At 36.4% G+C, this 25787-nt stretch overlaps 1 protein-coding gene across 2 annotated transcripts in view; it reads right to left on the bottom strand.

Moving 5' to 3' along the window:
- The window catches only part of GAREM1 (GRB2 associated regulator of MAPK1 subtype 1), a 173054-nt gene that overhangs the window by 18715 nt on the left and 128552 nt on the right, over positions 1 to 25787 (bottom strand). For both annotated transcript variants that reach the window (XM_016166737.2, XM_016166736.2), the window contains exons 3-4: positions 15351 to 15481; positions 1988 to 3160 (exon numbers count right to left, since the gene is read on the bottom strand). In XM_016166737.2, the coding sequence (XP_016022223.2) occupies positions 1988 to 3160; positions 15351 to 15481 (1304 nt within the window). The remainder of the gene's footprint in view (positions 1 to 1987; positions 3161 to 15350; positions 15482 to 25787) is intronic.

Consider the following 25787-nt stretch of genomic DNA (forward strand, 5'->3'; position numbering starts at 1 on the left):
ACTATTGAAAGTCAGGGCTCTAATCTTCAAGTAATATCAAATATATAGTTGAGCTGAGACATACCAAAAACTGCCTAGAGTACCTGCCAGGAAGAGTGTCCCTTTACTTTTTACTTATTTTTTTTGTGGGGGGGGGCATCCTTTGACATGAATTAAAGGACCAAGGAAGGACTCTAACCCCACCAAGACTTCCCCCAAATATTCCATGACCCCTACTGGGTATAGGGTTCTCTGGGCTTATGCCGTAAGGTCCTTGGGAGATCATCCAAGGAGCAGGGGAAAGTCCAGACCCGCAGTTTCTGGGGAGTTCTTACATCCTGAAACAGTCAGAGGTGGGTGCTCACTCAGAAAACTTTGCAGCAGTGAGGCCTCTGCATGGACAGCTAAGCACGGTGCTCAGCACAAGGTCCCGCTTCTGGTCTCAGGGCTGACCATGACCTGGGTCCAGCCTTTCAAGCCACCGGTGCCCTTCATATGCCCTATTCAATCCTATTCTACTGGTCAGACAAATTTTTGCAATCCCTCATCTGCCCCAGTTTCTACACCTTTGCTCATGCTCTTCCGTCCGGAATACTTTTCTTTCTCATGTCTCTGCTTTCGTGCATATTCTCTCAGCTCATTTAAAATGTCAAAATCTCCACGAAGGTTTCTCTCATTCATCACCCAATTAGAAGTTTCTTCCTCCTCTGAATTCCAATACACGTCATCTGCGTATGTCTCTCTTCTATTGTTAATCACGTTTTAACTGTTAATCACATCTCTTTCTATCTCTTATCTTCCTTATAAAACTGAAAGGTACCAGAGTCCAGATCTTACTGATGCTCATATTTCTAGCATCTTGCCCACTATGTAATTTCATGGTTTGAAACTGGGTTCTGCACAGCCCCAAGGTTCCAGAAAGGTGTCTTGAGACTATCTGGTGGGGGCAGAAAGTGGACAGGGGCACAGGGAGACCCCTTCCTCTCAATCTGTGCTTTAGTCAGATGAGTTTCATTTTTAATTCTTCTATTTATTGTGATTAATATTTTTTTCTTTACTGATTCTGCTAGAGATGGAAAAAAAAATACTGCAATAGATACTTTCAAACAAATAAAATAGAATTACACCCAATGCCTCTAGTGTGTTCTCCCTTCAGATATAATGAAATAAAATGATAAAAAATAAATAGCAAAGGTTTAGAGTGCCTGTCAATCAAAGATCAAAGTCAAAACAGAGGGCCCTGTCCCCTCTCTTGTACTGACCTTTTTACATTAAAATTTCATAGATGCCCCCCTCAAGCTCTGAATGAGTTATGTTTAAGAAATTAAAAAGAGCTTCCTTGGCACCTGGTTCTGTTCTGGGGTGTGTGTGTGTGTGTGTGTGTGTGTACATGAGCATATCAACTATGCTTTGATCTCAATCTAACTTTCTAACTTCAGGGATATAGGAAAGAGTTACGAGTGATGCTGATGTCTTTTGTTCCCTGCTCCGCTCAAATAAATCTACTCTTTCAGTCTTCCCCATCACTGTAAATGGCACTAATGTGTGCTCTGTTGCTCAAGCTAAAAATCTAGTTTTCCTTGATTTCTCTCTTTCCTTCACTATCCACATGCAATTTATCAGTAAACACTGTCGGATCTACCTCTAAAACTTGTTCTGAAACAGCTTATTTCTCTGCCACCCACTGCTACCAACTGCTGTGGTTTAGGGGGCTATCATCTCATATCCCTAGTGCTGTAGTGGCCTCTTTTCTAGTCTTCTGTTCTCTCTTCCCTATTATCTGTTCTTCAGGCAGCAGCAAAAGTCACGTTTAAACTTCTATTAAAAACCCTCAAAGCTTTTCTCATCAAACATAGCAAGCGGTTCTATTTCGCTCCAAGTTAAGGAAATTTGCTCATTCTTATAATTTTCCATTGGGGAGTTATCCTTTCTTTAAGAAAGAAAATAAATTAGTGGATAACTTAGCAGCGAGAGACTGACGCATTATTCAAAAACAGGAATGACTTACGGCTTCGGATTTGGGAGGCACTGGAGGTGGGGGTAGGGCGATCTCTGAAGACTTCATTGCTGCTCCCAGAGTTCCAGAGACAGGAAGAGGAGAAGTTGCACATTTGGATCGGACAGAACCTCTAAACTGATCATATCTACTCTTCTCACTCAGGGAGCGAGTGAGAGGCTGATGGCTGGGATTGCCTTCCTCCAGCCACAGCTCTTCATAAGCAAGTTCTGACTTCCCTGGCATGCCCGCAGATTCTTCACTAGATTCTGGGAAAAGGTAGTCGCTCCCACTATCGCCCGAGTCCTGATAGGGCAGGATGTCATGAGGAAAGGGGGCCCACTCTCCCCCCAGGTCCCTGCAGCCATGGAGGTTCACCTCGCTGTTGCCATGGAGATTGTTGCCATACACACAGACCGAGAGCCGGTGGAACGACTGGGTGAGTTCATCGCGAGCGTAGCTAAGGGAATTGGGCACATGGTTGTGGCCGGAGCACCGGCCCTTTTTGGGGCTCTTGCAGTCCTCATTCCAGTCAGTTTTCACATCCCGGACAGCCCGTGAATACTCATCGATGTCAAACTGCTCTTGGCAGATACCCAGCCAGTGATGGACCAGGGTTTCGGGCCATATGTCCCCCTTTACCAGGTGTTCTGGGAGGCTAAACTTGGGGACAGTCAAGTGCAAAGGGAAGTGCATAGGGAGGATCTTGTTATTCCGCAGCACACAGCAAACCACCACTGTCTTCGTCTGGATGTTTACAAACTTGTAGCGGTGCCCCTCGCGGATGAAGTGGAGGTCGTATGGGTTCCTCGGCGGAGGGCTGGGCACAGTCACATTTACGGGAAGCCTGGTTTTCTCCACAATGTTTCGGATGGTGTGTTCGCCCTCCTGCATCTGAAGTTCCAAGGGACTTCGGGTGCTAAATCTGCCCTTGCACTGGAAGGGAAGGCTAATGCTTTCATTGGTCCGGTGATTCATGCATATAAGGCATGGCATTTTGCCTTTTCCCAGCTTGCTGATGGAATTGAGCTTCCCAATCTTTTTGAAGATCGTGTTGAGTCGTGACTTTTCCTTGAAAGTCTTTGCATAAAGGATTTCTGCCTGCCCCATTAGAGTGAGTTCATCCCCAGTACACAGGGTGATGTTGTAAACTTCGGTGTCTTCGTTGCATTCACCCGAAGCAACCTACGATAGGATAAATCGAGTTTTAGGTCAGTTTCCTTTAAACTATTCACACGAAGAAGTAGAGCCCTTGCTATTAAGACACTCATGGACATGCACAAAAGAAAATGCGGTTTTGTTTAATACTAAATTTAGCTGTTCCATTTTAAAAATAATATTTTAGTGGCTAACAATAATAGGATGACAATAGACTTTTAAAAATACATTTTGCTCCTAAGAAAAGACAAATTAGTAAAAATTTGGGAAATATAGAGAAAAAACACAAAAAGAAAATAACACCATGAGCCTATTTCAGAGATTGTTATAGTTAATGGTTTGATAAATATTCTTTCAGTTTCTTTTCCTATGTAGAGTTGCCTATCATATGGATGGATTATTATTTTGGGACATTGATATTATCGTTCTTTTTCAGTTTTAAAAATTGCTTTCATAATCACCACTGTAGAAAATTCCCTTTTATAACTACTAAAATTTTACTAAATTTTCTAAAATTGGAATTGGGACAGAGGACTTAAAAATGTTTTATTTATCCCTGTTCTATTTTATTATTCAATTCACTGGCAGAAATATTGAAAAATACAGATATAACAATAAATATTCTATACATCTTACCACTAAACATAATCTATGTTAACAACTTAATGTAAACGGAAAGAAAAATGAGAGGTATAAGTGTCTCAAAAATATAAATATGTATATATACACACACACAATTTTGTCACCGAATTTGTCACTATAATTTATTCATTTTTCCATGTATGTGTATATACCATCAATTGTAATATAACATAAACCATTATACATGGATATGCCTTAATTTATTTGACCAGTTCCTTATTGTTAGACAGATGGGTTTTCCCAATGTTTAGCAATTATAAATACTACCACGATGAACATTTTTATAGTTTGATTATTTCCTTAGGATTAAAGCGCAAAAGTAGAGTTGCATGGACAAAGCTATATACATATGTGAAAGGTCTGATGTGTACTGCCCATTGTGCTTCATCAATGTTATCCTTCTTTATACTTCTACTTTACAAAGTTATCTGTCTCCCCATACCCATGCTGAATAAGTTTAATGTTTACTAATATTAAAGGTAAAGCATGCATCCTATGTTTATTAATTTTTAATTTTGAATTTCTTTGATTATTAGTATGGTGAATATTTTTTTAGTATTTATGTATCTGGCCATTTAGATCTCCCCTTTGTGAACTGTTTCTTTATGTCTTTCACCCATTTTTCTATTGGAACAGTAATCTTATTGATTACTTTTTACGTAATGTGAATATCGTTTATGCTATATATCGTTACTTGAATTTCAATTTATAACTTCTTAGAATTCTAAAGTTTTTTTCTTTTTTGTAGCACTTTTGTGTAGCAAACATTTTCAAAATTTTCCTTTGTAATTTCATTCTTGGATATTATGTGTCTATTAGTTGAAATGATATAGATCAGTGGCTCTGAACTAGGGATGACTTTACCACCACCTTCCAAACACTGGGAACATCTGACAACATCTGGAGACACTTCCGATTGCTATGACTGGGAGAGTGCTACTTACGTGTCGTGGGAAGAGACAAGGGATGTTGCTAAACATGTTATGATGCACGGGACAGCCCCACAAAAAAAAATTCTCACCAAGAACACCCATAAACATTCGAAAGCTCAACACTGTACTCAGTTGGTAAGGCTATGGGGAAATAAGCACTCTTGTTTACAGCTGGTAGAGATGCCAAATGGTACAAGCACTGTGATGGGTAATTGGCGACATCTAACCAAACTATGCATGGGTTTATCCCTTCACCCAGTAATCCTACTTCTAGGAATTTACCCTGAAGACATTCCTCCAATGGTATGAAAATACACATTGACAAAGTTCTTCATTGTAGCATTATTTGTATTTGCAAAATTTTGGAACTGATCTAATACCCAAACATAGAAGATTGATTAAATAAACTAAAGTACACATTCAAAATGATACTATGCAAAAAAGAATGAGAATGTTGAGTTCGATAAATTTATATGAAATGATTTCCAGGATATATTGGTAAGTAAAAGAAAAAGTGCATCAAAGTTTATACAGTATGCTACCTTTTTGTTCAGGAAAGAAGAAAAAATTGTATATACACTTTCTTCTTATTTTTATTAAAAAAGGAATATAAGAAAAATAAGGCAGAAAAAAATGAAAGTGGTTACTTATAGGAGATAGGGGAGGGAGGGACTTGATGGTAGGGACATGAAATGGACATCACCATGAATATACCTTGACTTTTATGAAGTACATTAACATATTCAAAAAACAAAATAAGCAAGAATTTTAAAAAAAATCCTTAAAACTGAAAGCGAATGGAAACAGAGGAATCCAACTGTATTTCAAATGAATAAACTCAACACACTGGGGACAGAGACAGAAATAATCCAAGTACTTTATAATACTTTCTTTGATTATATATTACCTTTAGGAAAGAAATAGACCAACAAATATTGTGTTCCTTTCAGATGTTTTGCATAGGGGTATGGATACAGTGATTCTGAAACAAGTTTATGTGTACCGTAGGATTGAACAAATGAGTAAGTGTGTTGATATTTTGGGAGCCAGAGTTTTTACTGTGGAAGGGAAGGTGATAGTTCCAGAGAAAGGCAAAAAAGAACTCCACGGGATTGGACTGAAATTGGGGATAGCAGTATTAACTCACAATTTTAAGAAACTATACATATAGTTTTATATATGTGTGTATATATATATACACATATATATATATATACACATACACACACATACACTACACACAGACACATATATATACACACACATATATTTTTTAGCTTTGTTCTTTTCAAGGGACTTAAAGCAAAAACTCCCACTATCCTTAGATATACTTAGCACCCAAACCATTCCCCACCAAAAGAAACCAGGGCTCTTTGGAGAAATGACTGATTACAAGGCTAGTACAAGAACAAGCTTGGAACATTTTGTTGTGTGTGCCAGAAAGGAAAGAAGTACTCATAAGATGATGGGAACATGTCATAGAAACACAGGAGCCAGCCTGAATCAGCCCACACTGGCCAACTCTGGGACATTTTCAGTATCACAATAAATAAAAGACCATAATGAATTATCTATTGAATAAAATAGGAATGTACAAGTCCATATTATTAACAAAAAGATGAGTAAATAAATAAATAAAAGTGGTAGTACCGGAAAACCACAATTTTGCAACTATTATAGTAAAGATTATATACTAGAATCATCAATGAATGCTAAATTTATAGGAGAAGCTTGATTAAAGAGTAGGTTATGTACATGTCTTAAAGTATCTTCTCCCAGAATGTTTATTAATTGCAAGAGGAATTAAAGTAACTGCAGAGTGGAGGAACTGGATAACATCTTAACCATATGATCAAATTTAACATTATCAAAGAGAAGCATACCCATGTCATGTGCTTCTGGATGTGATTCCCTGAGAAGTTCAGATATTATCATTCCACTTATCAGACAAAACCAAATTGAGAAATATTCTACAAAATATCTGGTGTGTATTCTTGAAAAATGTCCATGTGATGAAAGACAGAAACACTGTTCAGAAGATTAATAATGAAAAAATAAAGAGAAGTGAAAAGTAAATGTAATATCTGATCCTGGAATGGATTCTATACTGGAAGAAGAAAAAATGCTATGAAGTATGCTATTGGGACAATTGGTAAATTTGTAATATAGATTGTAACTAAAAATACTCACATCGCTGTTAGCTTTCCTGAATGTACTGTTTATATAAGAAAAATTCTTATTTTTAGGAACTATGCAGTGATGTATTAAGGGGTAAAGGGCATAATATATGCAATTCACTCTTGAAAGACACAGAAAAATGTAAATAAATTATATATGTATGTAAATGTATATTTGGAGGTAGGAGATGATTGAAAATGTGGCAAAATGTTAAAAGTTGGTAAATCTGGCGATCTTATTCTTGCAATAATTCTTTAAGGTTGAAATTATTTCAAAATGAAAAGTTAAAAAATAACAATAGGAGCAGTTTAGATATTTTTGCTACTTATTTTTCAAGATCAACTTTAGAATCATTTTATTCATGGTTTGCATCGTAATGTTTTTGAACATGCATCTGCACAGTGTTGTAAGCAAGTGACATCTTTACAATTATATTTCTAAATAGGTACATAATTCTCATAATTTATTCAGATCTTTTATTTCCCGTCTTAGTATTTGAGTTTTCCTTCTTAATCAATCCCTAAACATTGCTGTTCACATAGTTGTTGAACACAGTTTGTTGCTATTCTGTATGTCTAGTAATCTGAGTGTGACAGTTTCTCACAGTTGATTCTCTTGATATTCCTAGGTGATCATATCTTATGCAATCAATGAAATTTTTATCAAATGCTGTTTTTGTATCCAATAAGATGGTTATATCTTTATTTTTAATTTTGATGTACTGATTTCATATTATAATAGATTCCCAAATATCCTACCTGCATGAAATAACCTCTATCTGATCATGGTGCTCTTAAAACTATATTTCATAATTCTCTTTGATAATATTTGATCTATGATTTATGTATCTTACTTATAGGAGAGATTAGTCTACAGTTTTATTATGTTATCTTTATCAGGTTTCAGTATCAGGCTTACATTAAGCTTAAGCCTAAGATTGACTTATTATCTTTTATGTTAGTAAAAAAGCATTTGGGTAAAGTGACTGATAACATTCATATTGCTTACTGACAAGTATTCATCAGTATGTGTTTAGAAAACTAGGTATTAACAAGCTTTTAAATAATTCCTTACTCACTATTCTTGGTCATCTCTGTATAATTTTAACCTTTAGACCAAGCAAACCGTAACTCAACATTAGTGCTATAAAAAACAAACAGCTCCGTTGTCTCTTTATTGAAGTGAATTTCTCTGTAAGAGTCATTAGCAGTACATAAATGGCAGCATGATATTGTTTTAATGGTAATTCAGGCTGCTAAGGTTTAAAGTTCATTTTCGGTGACTCAGTTAAGTGTTGTTATTATTTTTTAAACAAGACCTCAACTTTACTGTGCTTACTTTCAGACTCAGTATTCACCTTGCCCTCACAAGGTTTCTGGGCTTCTACACTGGAGTAAGTTTTGGAATTTAACTTTTTATTTGGGAAAATTTCAGATTTGTGGAAAAGTTGCAAAGGTAGTAGAGTTCCTGTATACTCTTCACCTAGTTTCTGTTAACATCTTATATAACCATGGTACATTATCGAAAGTAAGAAATTAACGTTGATACAGTACTATTAACTTGGCTACAAGCTTTATTTGGATTTCACTCATTTTTTCAGCTAATGTCCTTTTTCTGTTCCAGGATAAAACCAGGATACTATGTTGCATCTAATCCTTTAATCTGTGAATTTCTTGGTCTTTCCTTGTTTTTCAGGACCTTGACAGTTTTGAAGACTATAGATTAGGGTTTTTTTTTTTTTAAGCTAATAAATAATTTATGGATGAAAGTACTTGGCACATTTGAGGGCTGACTTTCTTTTCTTATAGGACCTGCAGCTTCAAGGTTTCAGTTATTTTATTCTCTTGACTTTGGTCACCAAGAGTCCTTTAAAGATTTGATTGCTATTAATTCTAACTTTTGGGTTATCCTTAATGCTTTACTTTCAGTTAGCATCTATCTAGTTAAGCTTACAACACTACAGATCAAAGGTCAGCAAACTACTGCCCACAGTCCAAATCTGGACCACCACATCACCTAGTGAATAAAGGACACTGCTATGGCCATTCATTTTTGTAGAGTCAATGGCTGCTTTCACTCTTTAAGACAGTGTCAAGTAGATGCAATAGTGACTGAACGGCCTGCAAATTCTAAAATATTTACTCTTTGTCCTTTTACAGAAAAAGTTTGTTGACCCTGGTATAGGTAAATGGAAATACCCATGGCCTTTGAAAATTAATTGGTACAATACTATTAATGCTGAGTTTGAATCCTGCCTTCACTGTTAGGTGACCTCGACAAAGCGTTTTACTTTTTTGAGCTTCAGTTTCCTCAACTATTAAAGGGATACCACCATCTACTTTGCAGGCTAGATCAATGTATACAAACAACTTCCCACAGTGCTTGGTGTATGGTAGGCTACTGTTGTTACTTTTATTAATAATAAAAACATTTTAATTCTTAGAATTAAAATTGCTTTCCACATCTCTGTATTTTCACGTTGGTTTCTATTTCCACTCATTACTGTTTTCAAGCACAAACCACTACTTCTAAGCATGATCTTTTTTCTGCACTATGGATTGCTCAAGTTTTATTGAATGTATTATCCCAGAATTAAACTTAATGTTAGAATAGGGCCTGAAATATTATAGTTATATCTCAAAGGAAGTGAACATACAGAAATGATTCAAAACATACTGCTTTAGGATGGAAAAGTCTCCAAAATACTCAGCTGCATTATTATACTTCCTTTTTATTAGAACTTTGTAAAAAACTTTGGCAGTTCATCCATTTGGATCAGGATGGAGACAGGGATGTTGAGAGACAGGGTTCTCATGAGATTTGAGAAACACACACATTCACTCTTGTACAACAAATTATTTCCAGTTAACATACAAGGAGCCAACAATGCTGCTCAAACGTGAAGAAATAACAAAGATACATTTCTTTCTAGCTCTTTAAATTGATACTTACTGAATTTTTACAAATTTACCTTTATAAACATACTCATTCCACAATGAATAAATTATAGGTCTAGTGAGTACCTCATACCAAATAAACTGAAAGAGAATGTCCACACAGCTTTCGAGACACAAATCAGACAGTACGTGCACAGATTAAATAGATCAAAATTATCTTTACTAAATGTCACTCTCTGGGCACATTCAACAGTTTTGTCAACATTTTCGTGTACGTGTGTACTTCTAAAGGAAGTTATTCCTACTCCCACACATAAAAGCGCATAACAAACGTGAGTACAAGCTGTAATTCTAAGCTCTCATTCTGCTGTCATCATTAATGCTAGCAATTAGCTTTGCATAAATTATGAGACTAACGGACCAACCAATCTTGTGGTCACTGCCAGTGACAGATGAAGAATCTCATAAATGAACGTTCTTCCTTTGGCAGCTGAGCTTAACAGTCTCCTCTGGTTTGTACAGATGTGATTTATTTGCATAATTTCTTTCCTTTTTTATTTTTTTAATAGCAAAAGAAACAATGTGTTCTGTCTAAGTGCTTTGGTATGCATGCCTGGTTAGCATTTCTAGTTTCAATGTTTCCTGAGAGGAAGTAATTCAAAGTGTGTTATCTAAACAACTCTAATAGGTCTAATCCAGGAAACTATCTGGGTTTTACTGTTCATAGTACCATTCAGAATTAATACCCCATGGTAAAGCAGCATTTAAAAATACCACAAGGAGATTCTTTTTCTGAATTGTCAAGATAGAAACTAGAAATAGTATTTTAAACTAGGAATGATGGTTATGATTAAACTACATTCTTGAAACAACAAAACAAAACAAAACAAAAAACTCCCCAAAGAACACTAATGTTTCAGCACCACTATTTTTTATTACCTGAGAGGATGACCATGGGATGGCTGATGAACATAGAACAAAGGCTACTAGTAAGCTGTTTTTGTCTTTTAAAAGACAAATATGATCAGAAGATGGCACTCAGTAAAATAATGATGACAAGAATAGAATCATAAGCAGTTGAAAACCTCTCTATTAATGTATTTTCAAGGCCTTGTCTATAGTTTGTTCTGTTCAAATGATTAAAGAATGTAACATGACATAAGTTTAACTTAACTATTTTATGTATGGCAATAAGATACAGACTAGTTGGCAGAAGGGAGAAGATCTTTAGTTCTTCAGCACATTTTCAGATGGCAACTTTAAGATAAAAGGCACACAAATTGCCTCAAACCTGACTCTGGGGTGAGGGAGGAGGGAACCTAGCTGATTCTCAGTAACTTAGAAGCCTTGGAAAAAATAGAAAACTCAGCATCAATTTGCATGAATCATTTTGAACTTTTGCTTATTCACTCAGCAACGCATTTTAGCTACTTCAGCATATCTCTAACAATTCTTCAAGCAAAGATGCAAGACCACAACTCTGGTCTTGTTTCTTTGTTAATAGTAGTTAATATTTTTAAAATTCTGAGTTAACACTTTACAGTAGTCTATTTTAAGGGGTCGATTTTGACACAGGCTAATCTAATTAGAAACTGCACCGATGTTGATAGAGGGAAAACATTAAGTTAACTTGTAGGATTTTATTTTTTAAAATATTGGCATGACACTCGGGTATGAAATAAGATGTAAAAATCAATGCATGTAACATTCATAAAGCTGCCAAATCCTGTATATCAGACAATAAGTGTTTCAGATATACAAAAACAGAAGGATTTGGCTAATAATTATTAAACATATTTATTTAGATTTTCAAAAAAGAAAACAAATTAAATGTACAAGCTATTGTGCCAATGTGAAAGGACGTTCTGATCACAAATGTGAGCCTTATCTCACATCCACAAATAGAATGTGAGGGAGGAAAAAATAAAACTGGATTGAATAGGAAACATGGCTTTGCTGCTAAGTAGTTTTGTGGCTTCTTGTGAATCAATGAAGTCAGCTAATATCTGTTTCTTAATTTCATATTTGTTAAAAAAAGGAGTAGGACTAGGCAATGTAGAAAGGCCTTTCCAGGACTAAAAGTTAATGATTATAAAAACTCAACCTCTGTAAACTTCTGTCCTGCTGGATTATTTATAATTTTTTATTATTTTAGTCTTGGTCATTTTTCTCAGAGTTGAGAAACTCGGCTACCACTGAAATTCTCTGACTCTTCTGATTTTTTTCCCATTAAAAAAAAGGCAACCCTGAAATCCTTCGCCATGCACTGTAGCAGCTTTGCCACTAGACACTGACACCTGTGCCAAAAACAGGTGCCAAACCCAGTAATCAGGGGCTGACATGCAGGTGCAGGACTGCCGGCTTAGCGCCTGCCCAGACCACATGGTAATGGTTCTTAAGAGGCCTGAGCATGCTGAAGTGGTGACTGTGCTCCACATCTGACAGATATCTCACACGTCCTGAGTGGGGCACTTTCCCCAGTGGAGACAATGCAAACTTGTTATTTTGCCTCTGGGGAAATATCTATGCTGGAACAGCTGAAAACTTGGACCTCGCTAGCTAGAACGAAAATAGCAGCACTATAGCATCCAGATTAGGGTATTTGGGTTCCCTCTGATTTCAGAGCAGTAATTTTAATGCAGAAAGCTTGTGGGTGACAGCAGTGAAGTCAAGATGCCTTTCACCCAGTTAAAGAGAGTTGCCTGTCACCCAATGCCAAATTGAAGGCTGTTTTTCTTTCCTCTCTGTCCACAAATGTCACAGTAAAGACAGAACTTAAAACTTAATTTTTAGTCATTATTTTGATGGCAGAAAATACATGTGTGGGAAAATTCCTCATCATTACTGTGCTGAGTTTGAAAGGCAGGAACACATTTTAAAAAATTCACGAAGTACTGATGTAGTACATTCCTGAACAGTATTTGAAGGTGAAGGGGTATTTTGAAACAATGATATCAATGACAAACATATGATGTACTGGGTTCTTAATATTAAGACGCTGGGTATATAGTACTAAAAAAAGAGTAAGTGAAAAAATGTGAGATGGGAAATTTCTAACGAATGTGCCTTTCGACTGTCATGATGCCAGTTAGCTATCAATCCTTAACTGCAAGTTATTCCTTTTGTTGTTTAATCCCTTTGCATAATTTATGCTGTATTTAAAGTGGAAAGGAGAGAGAGAAGTTTCCCAAGGAGGTAAGAATACTAAGTTTTAAAAAACTGCATCATGGATAATAGATATATTTACCTAATACTTAATATTATGTAATATTTAATAATATTTACACTAGCTGTATTTATGAAGAAGTTGTAATGAATAAGTTGTACTGTTTTTCATTTTTGTCCTTTTTCTCTGGGGGAAGTAATAACCAAGCATACCATTTCCTTACCTCCACTTAGCTCTCACATTAAACACTGCATATATATACAATCACATTATAATCATTTCTTCAAGAAGATCATGATTTCCATGATTTTTTTCTTTTGGTCCAGGTAGTTACCAGATACCTTTTCCATAAATCAACTTGGCTTATTTATTTATGTGGGTGTTAATTCACTAAGCACAAAAATTTTTGTGTATTTCTGTATGCAGATTTCCTGAGGCTCCTTTATCAATTCTTCTTTGAATAGAATCGACTAATGTGTTAATAATTAGTGAAGGCTGGATATGAGGGCATCTTAAAAGTTTATAACTAATAGACTACAGGTACTAACATTTGTGTATGCTAGCACAGGAACTTAACCCAAATCCAATCAATTCTATGGATGCTATCAGCTTGCATTCCATACATTTATCTATGCCTCTGAATCTTTTTTTTTCTTTTAAAAATATTATGTGTAAAATACATGTAATATAAAATTTACCATTTTAATCATTTTAAAGGTCAGTAGTGTCAAATACATCCACATTGTTATGCTGAACTTTTAAAAGGTATCTCTATACATTTTAATTAATACAATCACATTCTGTTAAAAAAAATGATCAAAACATATTGCTATTCTTTCACTCATGGCCAATTTCATACAAATTCACAAAAATAGCTGCTAGAGGCAGCTTTAAAAAATCTTTCACATTAAAAATATGCCACAAAAGACTGAGTGTTAAATTTAACACTTGACAAAATCTTAAAAATCATAAAAAAATTTTATGCTTGATTTCTCATCCTTTATCAGCAAGTAAAATGTTTTTGGTAAAAGAGTTAAAGTATTAGCTTTCATTTCTAATGTTTTTCTTTCCATTTAGGCAATTCTAAATATGTTTTATGGAGAAATTTAAATCACATCAAGACACTCATGGAATAGGTTTTGATTAACTTCTGGCCAACGAATCTTGGTTAAGTTTAAAAATGAACACGTTCTCACAAATCTTCAATGTAAATGAATATGAGTCCTTTTGACGACAGAGACTGGCTGCTGAAGGACTTAAAAAATTATAAATATTTTTAATATAAGCATAATTTGTTTAGTAAAAATTTTCACAATACACAAAATCTTACTCATTTTATGATAAAACTAAAGAAAGGAAACTATAGCAGCTGTATTTTAGAACTGAAAGGAGAGAATGACTTAGTCAACTGACTAAAACCACCTCTCCAATAAGGAGGCTCTCTTGGGTGCTTCTCCACTTTCTTGAGGAGTATGGGTGGAGTGATTCACGCACAAAGACACTGTTGCATTTTGAGGTTAAGATAATGTGCAGTCTTTTTTTTCACATAGAGTAGATTTCTAAGAAACATGCATCTGGCCCTCTAAATCTGGAAATGTTCAGAGAATGTGACTCAGTTGACTTCCTACCGAAATGAAGTTAAACAGAAAATCCTTTCATTGTGAACACTTTCTAAAATGTGTTCGTGTGATTTTAGATACTACTGAAGAAAATGCGGTGAATTTACAAGTAATAAGGCTGGACCTCATTGGTGGTTTTGATTTTTTGTTTAGTTTCTCTTCAACAGCAAGCCAGCCAAAGGAGCTCACTCAACATGTAGAAGGGGACAGAATTGTCCCTTTAAGAATGCAAAATGAATATTGCACTGTAAATACTATTCAGCTTTTCTCTGATGAACAAGGATCAGTAAATACCTATTAGGCAACATTCTATATATTAATTTTCCCTATGTATACTGATACAGAAAGTCTACAAAGAATCAAATAAACATATGCTGATATCAGGGCATACTCTGGAAGTCTCTCTTTTTAAATAAGGGTCTGGTAGTTGATTGTTCACATGCCTTTTGCCTGCTCCTACACATGGAGCAATCAGCCTCACAGAAGATCTGGCCAAACAATTGTTACAGATTAAGGAATAAAGTCTAAATTAAAAAAAAAAAATTATCTGCCTTAACAGTTTTCCTAGCAAAAGATAATGCTAATTAAGTATAGCTACCTGTCTGGGTATTAGGTCAGCTATAGCATATGCACTTCTTAAAAGACTAGTTTTGGCCATTGCCACCTACACATTAGGAAGATGGAACTCTCCTATGAGGCCCAGATGGGCACTTACGGTATACATAAGGACCTGAAAGTTAAATTATTTTAGTGAGGATAAATATTTGGTTCTTCCAGAGCTACCTTCACATTGAATGTTATTTCCTCCATGACGTACACGCGTTCAGGAAATGCTTTAGCCACCTCCTCCACACTGTTGAAATATTGCACTGGCTCTTTTATATCTCGGTCTTGTTCCAGCAGCTTGAATTGTCCTAGAATACATGATAAATGGAAGAGATGTGAGATGTTTACACTGGACAGCTGTCACCGTGGCGACAGCATTCCCTTTCCTTACTCCTGCTCTTCTTTGTTGAAGGCTTCTGATCATTATCTTTCTTTTTTTTTAAGTTACCATGGTGGAAAGTTTTCTTAAAAATCAGCTTAAAAATGACAACAGACATGTATCTTTTCTTTTTCTTTTTGCTTACATTCAGAGTTTGTTACCAAAGGCCCATAACTGAATGGATGCTCACCTGTAATTTGATGTCAAAGTGAAAACTTAATCTTTATAAATAGTTGCTCATTTTGTTTTTAACAGAAAGTCATGTCATTTAGTGATAATAACACCCACACATATCATATTCTAAAACCAAGGCTGAGTGGCTCGGGGGAACTAATATTTTTTAATTAGTGTCTTAAAAATTTGCAAATAGAATGAAATAATACAGTGGACCATCAGCTTTCACAGATATCCTTGGTTTCATCATTTCTCAGCACGGGCAATGCTGAGGGCTCCTGAGCTGCTATAATTTGTAATGTTGCTGCAGCACGAGTATGAAACCTGAGCACAGAGAGCTGGGCAGGGGTACGAGGTAGTGAGCTTCCTTCCAACGACAAACCGCTTGGCATCTGCAGCAACACTGGGAACTGAGTTCTCAGAATTCTAAACACAGATAATAGCCTACGCCAAGACCCTAGGGTGGATGGGTGGGTACTTGCTTGGCATGCTGCCAGTGTGGCTCAGTGGGGTGAGTAAAGGTAAGAAAAAAGAGGAGTAAAGAAAAGTCAGAGAAATAACAGGTGGCCAGATTGCATATGCCTTTGAAAGACTGTAGTTCTTCATCTGAGTGGAATGAGGAGCCATTGGGGAGCAGAAGTGATCTAATCAACATTACAGATGGATCACTCTGGTTGCCATGCTGAGAGCAGACTGTAAACGTACAAGCCATAGAAGCAGAGTTAGGAGGATCCTGCAATAATCCAGGCATGAAATGGCAGGGGTTGGAAGGAGAGAGAAAGTGTTAGGAATTTGGCCTGAGCTTCGGAAGGAATGGCGCTTCTACTAACTGAGACGGGCAGGTTTGGAGGGGTGGGGGTAAGATCAGGAGCTCAGTCTGGACAGGTGAAGTCTGAGATGTCTGTTAGATGACAACATCCGAAGAGCTTTCAGATGGACATATAAGTGTGGAGGTCAGGAGAAAGGTCTGGATAGAAATAAACATCCAGGAGTCATCAGCACATAGATGATTCTGACAACCATGATCCTTTAATGATGAGGACCCTGGGCTTAAGCGCAGACAGAGAAGAGAGGCCTCAGGTTTGAGTCTTGGGAGACTCAGAAGGACTGGCCAGGGGAGTAAGAGGAAAATCCTGAAGGAGTGCATAGGAGCTGGGTAGGTGATCTGAGTGTTTCAAGGAGCAGTCAGAGTGATGTCAAATGCTGCTGATGGGACTGTAAATGAGGTCTGAGAACTGTTAGATATAGTAGCTTGTATTTAATTGGGAAGTTTGATGTGAGCACTGGAATAGTTGGGCCAAAAGCTTGACTGAACTCAATTCAAGCGAGAATGACAAAGAAGACCTGGAAATAACAAGAAAGGACACCAGATGATGTCTTTGGGAGTTCTGCTATGAAAGGGAGAAGAGAGATGGACTGGTAGCTAAAGGGAAGAAGTGAAATGAGACCTAGGGAGTGTTTTTGTTTTCCTAAATATGACAGATGCTGATAAGAATGATCAACAGATGATGAGAAGAATTACTGGAGCGCATCCTTGCATAGGCAGGGGGACATCAGAGTGGAGGGGCTGGCCTTCCACAGTGCCAAGTTCATCAGTGACAAGTTCACTGGCTGCTGGTGGAAGTTCCCTGTTATTGCTTTCAGCAAAAGTCAGAAGGAAAGTATCAGTTGAGAATAAGGTTGAGAGAGGAGGTGTTGGAGGTTAAGGAAAAATGCAAAGACTATAAAAAGTCCAGTTAAAGTTCATGGTCATGAATTAAAACAAATAACAGTGAAAATCAGGCAGTATGGTTTTGTGTTTTTTTCTTCTGCTCATGTATGATTCACAGGGGCTGGCATGGAGCAGATAGAGATCTGGAGTCAGTGAAGGTGGTGAAATTGCTAAATGAGTATGAGACATGAGAGAGGGTGAAGGAGTCAGGATGTATGCAAAGGAATGACTATGACGAGAGTCCATGGAACTGAGCTGAAGCAACATCTTGGGAGGGAGGGAGCGAGGAGATGAAAAAGGCAGTGGGATTAATGGATGGTAGTTTCTGATGGAGCTGATTTCTGTACCCTGGAGGGAGTGAGCTCAAGAGCCAGGCAGAAGAGAGTGATCAGTGAGTGGCGTGTATACAACTGAGATAATGGCAGCATGCAGTATTTGGTGATGACGTGGGCTAGGAGGCAAGCATGGGAGGCAAGTCCGAGGTGGTGAGGCGCTAAAGGAACTGAGAAGCCAGGAGTATTAGAAGGATCACGTATGTAAGCAGTGAAATCCTCAATAATAAGGAAAGAAGTACTGCTGGTGGGAATGGCGGCGAGCCAGGAGTGAAAATTATGGAGGAGTGAGGGAGGAGTCCTGGGCTCGGTCGATGAGGATGGGGTAGTGGGTGATACAGTTTGATGATGAGATTTAAAGTGGAGAGTTTTTAGGGAGGACCAAAGTGAAATAAATGTTCAAGGTTGCAATGAAGAGCACAGAGACCAATTACACCCCTTCAACTCTGGGGCAGAAAACAGAGCTGCCCCGGGAGGGCTTCAGGGAGGCCATGTTTTCCGAGTGTATACAGGTTTCAATTTAACAAGATGAAAATAATTTCAGAGAAGAGTTTAAGGATATAGGATTTTGCTGATGGACCTCGATGGGAGAGTTTTCAGGAGATAAATGGTAAGCAATGAGGACAAACTAGAGGATGCACCTAGACATAATGTAATTGTTCACATACCTTTTAGAAATATACAGAGATATGAATAATACATTTGAAAATACAATCAAAATATGTTAACTATATCATTTTTCACAAAAGTTTTTAAAAAATCAAAAAGATTATAGCAATTTCAATACACTTATTTAAAAAAAATCTGGCACCAAATCAAACTTTTCATGTCTCTATTCTACTTAGTCCACGTACACATTCTTAATAATTGCGATGAATTACAGTTTTATACTCTGTTCCTTCTCATATTTTCCTACATTTTAACTATTTTTCTATTCCTACACAATTAGTCTGAGTTAGGCAGATCCTAAGTTGAAATGCAAACTCTGCCACTTAAGTTTTATGATACTGACAAATTTCTAATCCATCCGAGCCTTGTTTCCTTGCCTATAAAGACACTCCAAAGGGCTGCTGTGAGGATTAACCGAGATGACACATTTAAAGTATTTCGTACAAGTCACCATTTAGCAACTTTCAGCTCCCTTCTTCTCAAAATAATACAGAGATTTTCTTTTCTCTTTTCTAGAGTGAGATTATTAAATCATAGGGTATCATATAATTCTTTGTTTTTAACACACATGGCTATACCGCTTTCCAAAATATCTAAACCAATTTATATTTCTGCCAGTAGCCTACATGCATCCTAGTTGGACCACAATCTGTCAGCACTGGCTATTAATTAGCACTGGCTATTCTTGTGCAAATAACTGTATAAATACAGTAAGTATATCTGACAGAGTCTAAATTTCTTTTAACTTCTGGAGACATATCTCTAGGAGTCTGTTGGGTATTTATACTTTTAAGTCCCATTAGCTCCAAATTCAACTTGTCTAAACTCAGGGAAGCACAATGCCTCACATGTAATAGGTGATTAATAAATGTTTACTGAATAAAAGACAGAAGATTACTTTAATCCTGAGACTGGCAAACAATGAAGCAATGCATTTGTAACTGCAGGTTTTCAAAGTTATAAATAAAAGGTGCACTACATTACTATACACAAGTTTGTTTGTTTATGAATAGCAGATGAATGTTTCACTCATCAGAGTAAGAAAGCAATGGTGTATTATGGGTCTACTTAAAAATCATGACCTGAATACCTCAAGAAATACTTTTTAGGGACCAATCCAACCAAAGAACAGATTAGATTAGCAATTGAAATTATCTTCCAGTATGAAATAGATAATGTTTCATTATCGTGATATACAAAGGGACAAAAGCAGTTGTCAGTGAAAGTTCAAATGTATAGGTCTATTTTGGGTGGAAAATCCAGAACCATGTGACCGAGACACCAGATATTTGCCAACATTTCCAATTATCTGTAATTGTGACATATTTTCTAATTTGCTAGAAAGGTTAAGGAAAGAAATGACAGATAGTATTTGAATGGAATTCAAGTTGTCTATCATTGAACCAGGTATAGTTTATGAAAACCTACTAATAATACCATTGTTTCCATTACTGTGAGATAACTTAACTTTAAATTTGTGAACAATATTTTAGAAAAATTTTTCTAAGAATAGGGGATCTGTATGTATGCTAAATGCTCAGTAAGTGGTCTGCAGATGTTCAATCTCTGAGCTAAGAGATTACCTGAAAGCTACATGACTAAATACCATTCTGTCCTTTCAGTAATGCATTCATAGGCCAAGATGTGTCACTGAAACTTAACGCTTCTGTATCAAATGAGACATTATCCTAGAGAATAATGCAATACAATGCAAGCCACAGGTGCAATTATATATTTTCTAGTAGCCACATTAAAAAAGAGGCAAAATTATTATTAACAATGTTTTATTTAAACCAATATATCTAAATTCAATATAAGAATCATTAATGAAATAGTTTACATCCTTTATGTTATATAAACTCTTAAATCCTGTGTATGTTGCACACTGTGGCACACTGCAGTTTACACTAGCTACATTACAAGTGCTCAACAACCACACGTAGCTAGTGGTTGCTGTATTAGACTCTTTGGGTCTACAATATCTCTGTGCTCTCTTAAAATTGTGAGTGCAGGTACTGTTCAAGTCCTTAAATAAAGATTAGGTGATAGAGTCCTCTTAGGGAATAAAACATATCTCCTGACAAAATAAGATGTTTTCTCTCATGAAATTAGAGCTTTAGAACTCTTATACTCTCTTTTTCTTGCCCTACTTATCATGATTGCTAATATTTTGGGTCAAATAATAGCGCCTGGGTTTCTCGATATAACTATCCCTATCCCTTTAACACCATTTTTCTTCTCTCCCAATTTGGGGGCTTGTTCTGTAAGCATTCTTTAATTGTTTTTCTGTTGTATTTGTGATCTTATGCTATTATCAGCCTCAAATATATTTTGGCTTATGGACCAAATACCAAATAAATAATCATATTTGGTATGGTTGTGGTGTCAATATTCGGCTGTATATATTCTAAACTTCTCATCTTACCTGCGCTTGTCATTTGGACAGGAAGACTTTAGAATTACATACTCATGGAAACACTTATAAGAAACTATTCTAAGCACAATTAACATAAACAGATGAAAGAATAAGAATAAAAATAAAGTTAACAGCTAAATATGACCAAATGTTACAAGTTTTATATTGGAACAGATTGTACATCAGAAAAAGATTCCTTTCATTCATTCTTTTAACTGTTTATCGAATATCCAAGAGTCAGTTAATGTCTCTCTCTTTTCCATAGTTTCTTCACATTGTCCTGGAAGAATTTCTACATTTCTTTGTGTACATATATTATTATTGGTTTAATGATCTAAAACCAAATAATTATTGTACATTTCTTACACCCCACAAATGTCTTTAAAATCTAAATATATCAAATGTCTTGATGTAATGTTTTAAATACTGGGTCACAGTATATATGTGACTTTTTATTGCAGGGGTTGGAAAACTTCTGTAAATATTTTAGGTTTTGTGGGCTAAATGGTATCTGTCGCAACTACTCAACTCTGGTGACCTGTCTCGAAACCAGACATTGACAATAAGTAAACAAATTAGAGCAGCTGTGCTTCAATCAAACTTTATTTACAAAAACAGCTGGCAGGTCAGATTTAGCCCTCAGGCCACACAGTTTGCTGACCTGTCACGCCAAAAGCAGTGAAAAGTATAGATCAGGGTAGTGACAGGAAGGTAAGACATTAGATGTGAAAATGACCAGTCTTTATGTTATAACTCTCCTAAATAGTTATACCAAGGTTTCTCTCCTATAAGGTATTTGAAATCCCTCCTAAGCTGCCCCATGTTTATCTTAGAATGGCAGTTTTTCCTTTTAAAAAGAGTTTAAAATCAAGAAGTGTAAGCTGTATAAGTAGATTCTATTAGGAGAATAATGCAAGTGACTGGCAAACATGAATGCCCACATTTTCTCTTACTTTATTTTACAAGACCAAATTTCAAATATTACTTAACTTCTATTCTTTTATAAAAGAGCATTCTCAGATGTGTCAACTTGAAGAACTCTGGGAAGGATGCTGAGCTACTGTGTTGCTACCTTCTCTGTGACTGCTGCAGCCTTGAAGTCAGATGTGTCAGAGTCAGACCTTGGGGACAATCTAAGAGTCAAGAGTTAGTTCCTTGCCAAAATGCAAAATCAATTTACATAACACATATTCCCACAACCTCCACACAGAGGAACTAATTTTTTAACAGACCATTTCATGAATAACAGAGTCTTTGTGCCACCAAATAAAAACATTTGGAGATCGTTGGAACATCTGTTCTGAGATGTTACTGTCAAACTCTGTTCTTGGAGAGGGAGGAAACTGCATTGTCTTTCAACTGCTTTGATGATTTCATAAAATGTCTCCACTGTGAGAACTGCTCTGTCTGCAGGGCCCCCAAACTCCCAGGAATAAATTCAACACCAGTGACATGCTCATTGATTACAGTTTAAATAAATTTAAGGTAATATTTAAAAAGTAAAGATTGATTCTATACTGTACCGCTTTCATGATATGTTTCTAAAACTATATTATATAATTAATATGTTGACAAGAAACAAGTCGACTAGAAAAAATCCATTTTTGTGTGTCTCTCAAAATAATCACAGTGATTTACCTACAAATGGATGCACAGCAAGCTAGTTAAGAGGCCCACATCCGACCAGAGGTCTCTAAGTTTCAAGCATCTGTACGATGCTGAAAAGACTATACTATTAACACTCCTTTTAACGTAGAGGTAAAAGGTCACTTATCAGAAATGAAAAATGAAAAATGAAAACAATTGAGAAGAGAGAGCAACAATGCTGAGAATTATAAGTAACAAGGAGGGTCAGAGGTGGTCCAATTCGGGTCTGTCATGTTTGTTATTGGCTGGGAAGTTATGATCCATAGTGGGAAAAAAATTCCATGCCACTGTTGAAGATAGGGCTCCCGTGATTTGTGTTTCCCTGGTCCCCTTCCTTGCTGGTAATGAGCACAATCCGTTGTAAATCTTCTCTTACAGCTATAGTTTTATTGTTTGCTGTCCCTTCAGCGCAGTGGTCAATTTTATGTGTGTGTAAATAAGAAGAAATGAAATGAGAGCTGAGGCCTTCAGTATCCATCTGTGGGTCTGTAACTCAAGTGAGCAACATTCTACTGGCGTTTCCCTTCACTGCAGGGAGCAGAAAAACGCTGCATACACCAACATAAAATGAAGAAACAGAGGAGAAAGCAGAAGCAATAAAAATGGCACCAGAATACTACGGCAACTTGAGAATGGCTAAATTGAGCGAAAATGGTTAAGAAAAAGGAAGTCCAGAAGGCTGAAAATGCCCAGACCATGCCTGTGTTATTCAGTGTGGAACCACATCTGGCATAAAGTTGGTGTTTATTAAATCGTAAATGAACAAATAAAGTCTTCTCACTTCTTTTCTCATGTCTTCCAGAGACTGGCCATCAACATTAAGTTAGACAGTTTCAAGTCAGTTGTGCAAATGAGCTACAATCTGGCTTAAATAACTGAACCTTAAAACTATTGGGCAATTTCTAAATGTGAAGAAATAAACAATTCTTGTCAGAGAAAAAACAAACCAGTTGCCATTTTTCAGGAAACAAATAAACCTGGACAGGAACCTGTACTTATATATATATTTTTATCTTTATATATGTACACAGGCTATTGTTTCTATTGGATTAAAGTGTAAAAGTAAGATTACCAGGTAAAAGATATGCATCTTCTTATTTTGAATGGTATCAACTAGTATATTCCCTTTCAAAAGTTTACATAAATGTTCACTTCTACCAACAATGTATGAAAACTCATTTGCCTAAAACTAATACTGTGGGTGTTGATGAACCCTTAGCTTTCCTCTTCTTAAGTAACATAAAGAGTTTTAAAGATTACTTAATACATATACCTGCCAAAAAATTCAAATAGTACCAGAGGGTTTATGATGAAAAGTCAGTCTCCTTCCCAATCTTATCGCCAAATCTCCTCGCAGAGACAGCCTCTATCGTTCTCTTGTACGTTCATCCAGAGACAGTATTTGACATACCCTACCTACGTACATAATGCCACTTTTTAAAAAACAAATAGTAGCATTCTGCACAGTTCTTTTATTATTCCATAAAAATCTATCTCATTCTTTAAAAGAGCTGCACAGGATTCTACACCAGGCAAATACTGTAACTAATTGAACCAGTCCTGTTGGTGGGCACTCAGACCTATTCCGATCTTTTGTAGCCAGCATCAATCTTTTGATACTGAAGTTGATAGCCTTGTACTGAAGGCTTTGCGTACTTAACACAAGTACAGGCAGGCATACCTCATTTCATTGTGTTTCGCTTGACTGAACTTCACAAATGTTGTAGCTTTTATAAACCGAAGGCAAGACCCTCCAACTACAAAAAGACTATGACTTGCTTTATCATCGTGGTATGGAACGACAACATCCCCGAGGTCTACCTATACAATGGTGGGAAATGCCTAATGGTGGAATTGCTGGGCCAAAGGGTAAGTGCATTTTATTTCTGATGGATAGTGCCAAACTAATTTTCATAAAGTTTATGCTCTCTTATCCTCCCACCACTGTGTTTCTTCATACCTTTCTTAAGTTTACTGCTAACCTTTTTCCTATTATAAGCCTACCTAGGTAAAAAATAGTATCTCATTGGATTTTAGTTGCGTTTTCATTGTATAGGTGGACCTGATTATTTTTTATGCCAATTAAGCAATTGTCCGAATATACTATAATGCAGCATTTCCAATTCTAAAATCTGACTCCCTATATCACTTCTAGTTAGTTCCTAGTGGAGTGGGGAGAGAGTAGAATTACAACTGGGAGAAAAGAAAGGTAAAGAACAAATCTCAGCACAAGACTCAGAATATAGAGGCTTAGAACATAACCATAAAGAATAGGAATTAAAGCCATAGAACAGAAAGAAATTGTCAACCAAATACAATGAGCTTCACGATAATCAAATACAATGAGTTTCACGATAATCATCTGCGGGTATTTCTTTCTCTATCTGATATTATATAAAACAAGTTGTCAGATCATTACTTTCGATTCTGAAATTCTATCCTTGAACTTAACTAGACTTAACTGGATTCAAAACTAAATCATTCTGGGACATATATTCTAACCAGCTGAGCTACTTCACACCATGAGAATGGTTTCCTTATTTTTTGAAAATGGGTAAATTGCATTTTTCATTATATCTAATTGGTTAGTTGCTCCTTCAAGATTGTCAGAAATTTTCTGGGGCACAATTATCATAAATGCGATGGAACCTAAAAAGGTTTTAGATTTGAATGTGGCTGTTAACATGTTAAGGTGGAAATCTTGGGATCATCTTCACCTTTCTTTTCCTATACTCATTTTTTTTTATAATAAGTCTTGCCCTTTCTTTCCTTAAAAGCTCTTTGCCTTGAGCACTCACTGCTACTATTCTAGTTTCAATTTTCATCACTTCATTATGGTATTACTGCTTCAGATAGCCCATGTCCATCTCTGCCCTTTTATCCTAACTTTACTCATCTTAAAATACAAGCTGAGTGGATTTCATCTCATTCAAGAACCTAATGTTCAATACACACCTGTAGAATAAACGAATAAGGTATCACAGCTCTTCAGTTTCTAACCCGAGCCCAGGTTCCTCTGACTTTGCGTTCAGGTGCCTCTGTGAACTGGTTCCACTCATCTTCTGAAAACATTACCCCCACCCCCGACCTGTGCAATCAGTACTCATTCCCCCTCCCCCTGCCTTTCCTCATGTTCTTTTTTCAGTCTTTCCAAAACTAGGGATCCTTTTAGTGACATTCTAAGTTCTGTCCTTGACCGTCTTCCTCTCCTATTCTACTTCTCCCACTTTCTCAGCTCTTCTGGGGGACCTCATCTATCATCTTGGCTTCCAGGACCACTTACAAG

This window comes from Rousettus aegyptiacus, unplaced genomic scaffold, assembly GCF_014176215.1.
Source record: "Rousettus aegyptiacus isolate mRouAeg1 unplaced genomic scaffold, mRouAeg1.p scaffold_m13_p_12, whole genome shotgun sequence".
NCBI lineage: Eukaryota > Metazoa > Chordata > Mammalia > Chiroptera > Pteropodidae > Rousettus > Rousettus aegyptiacus.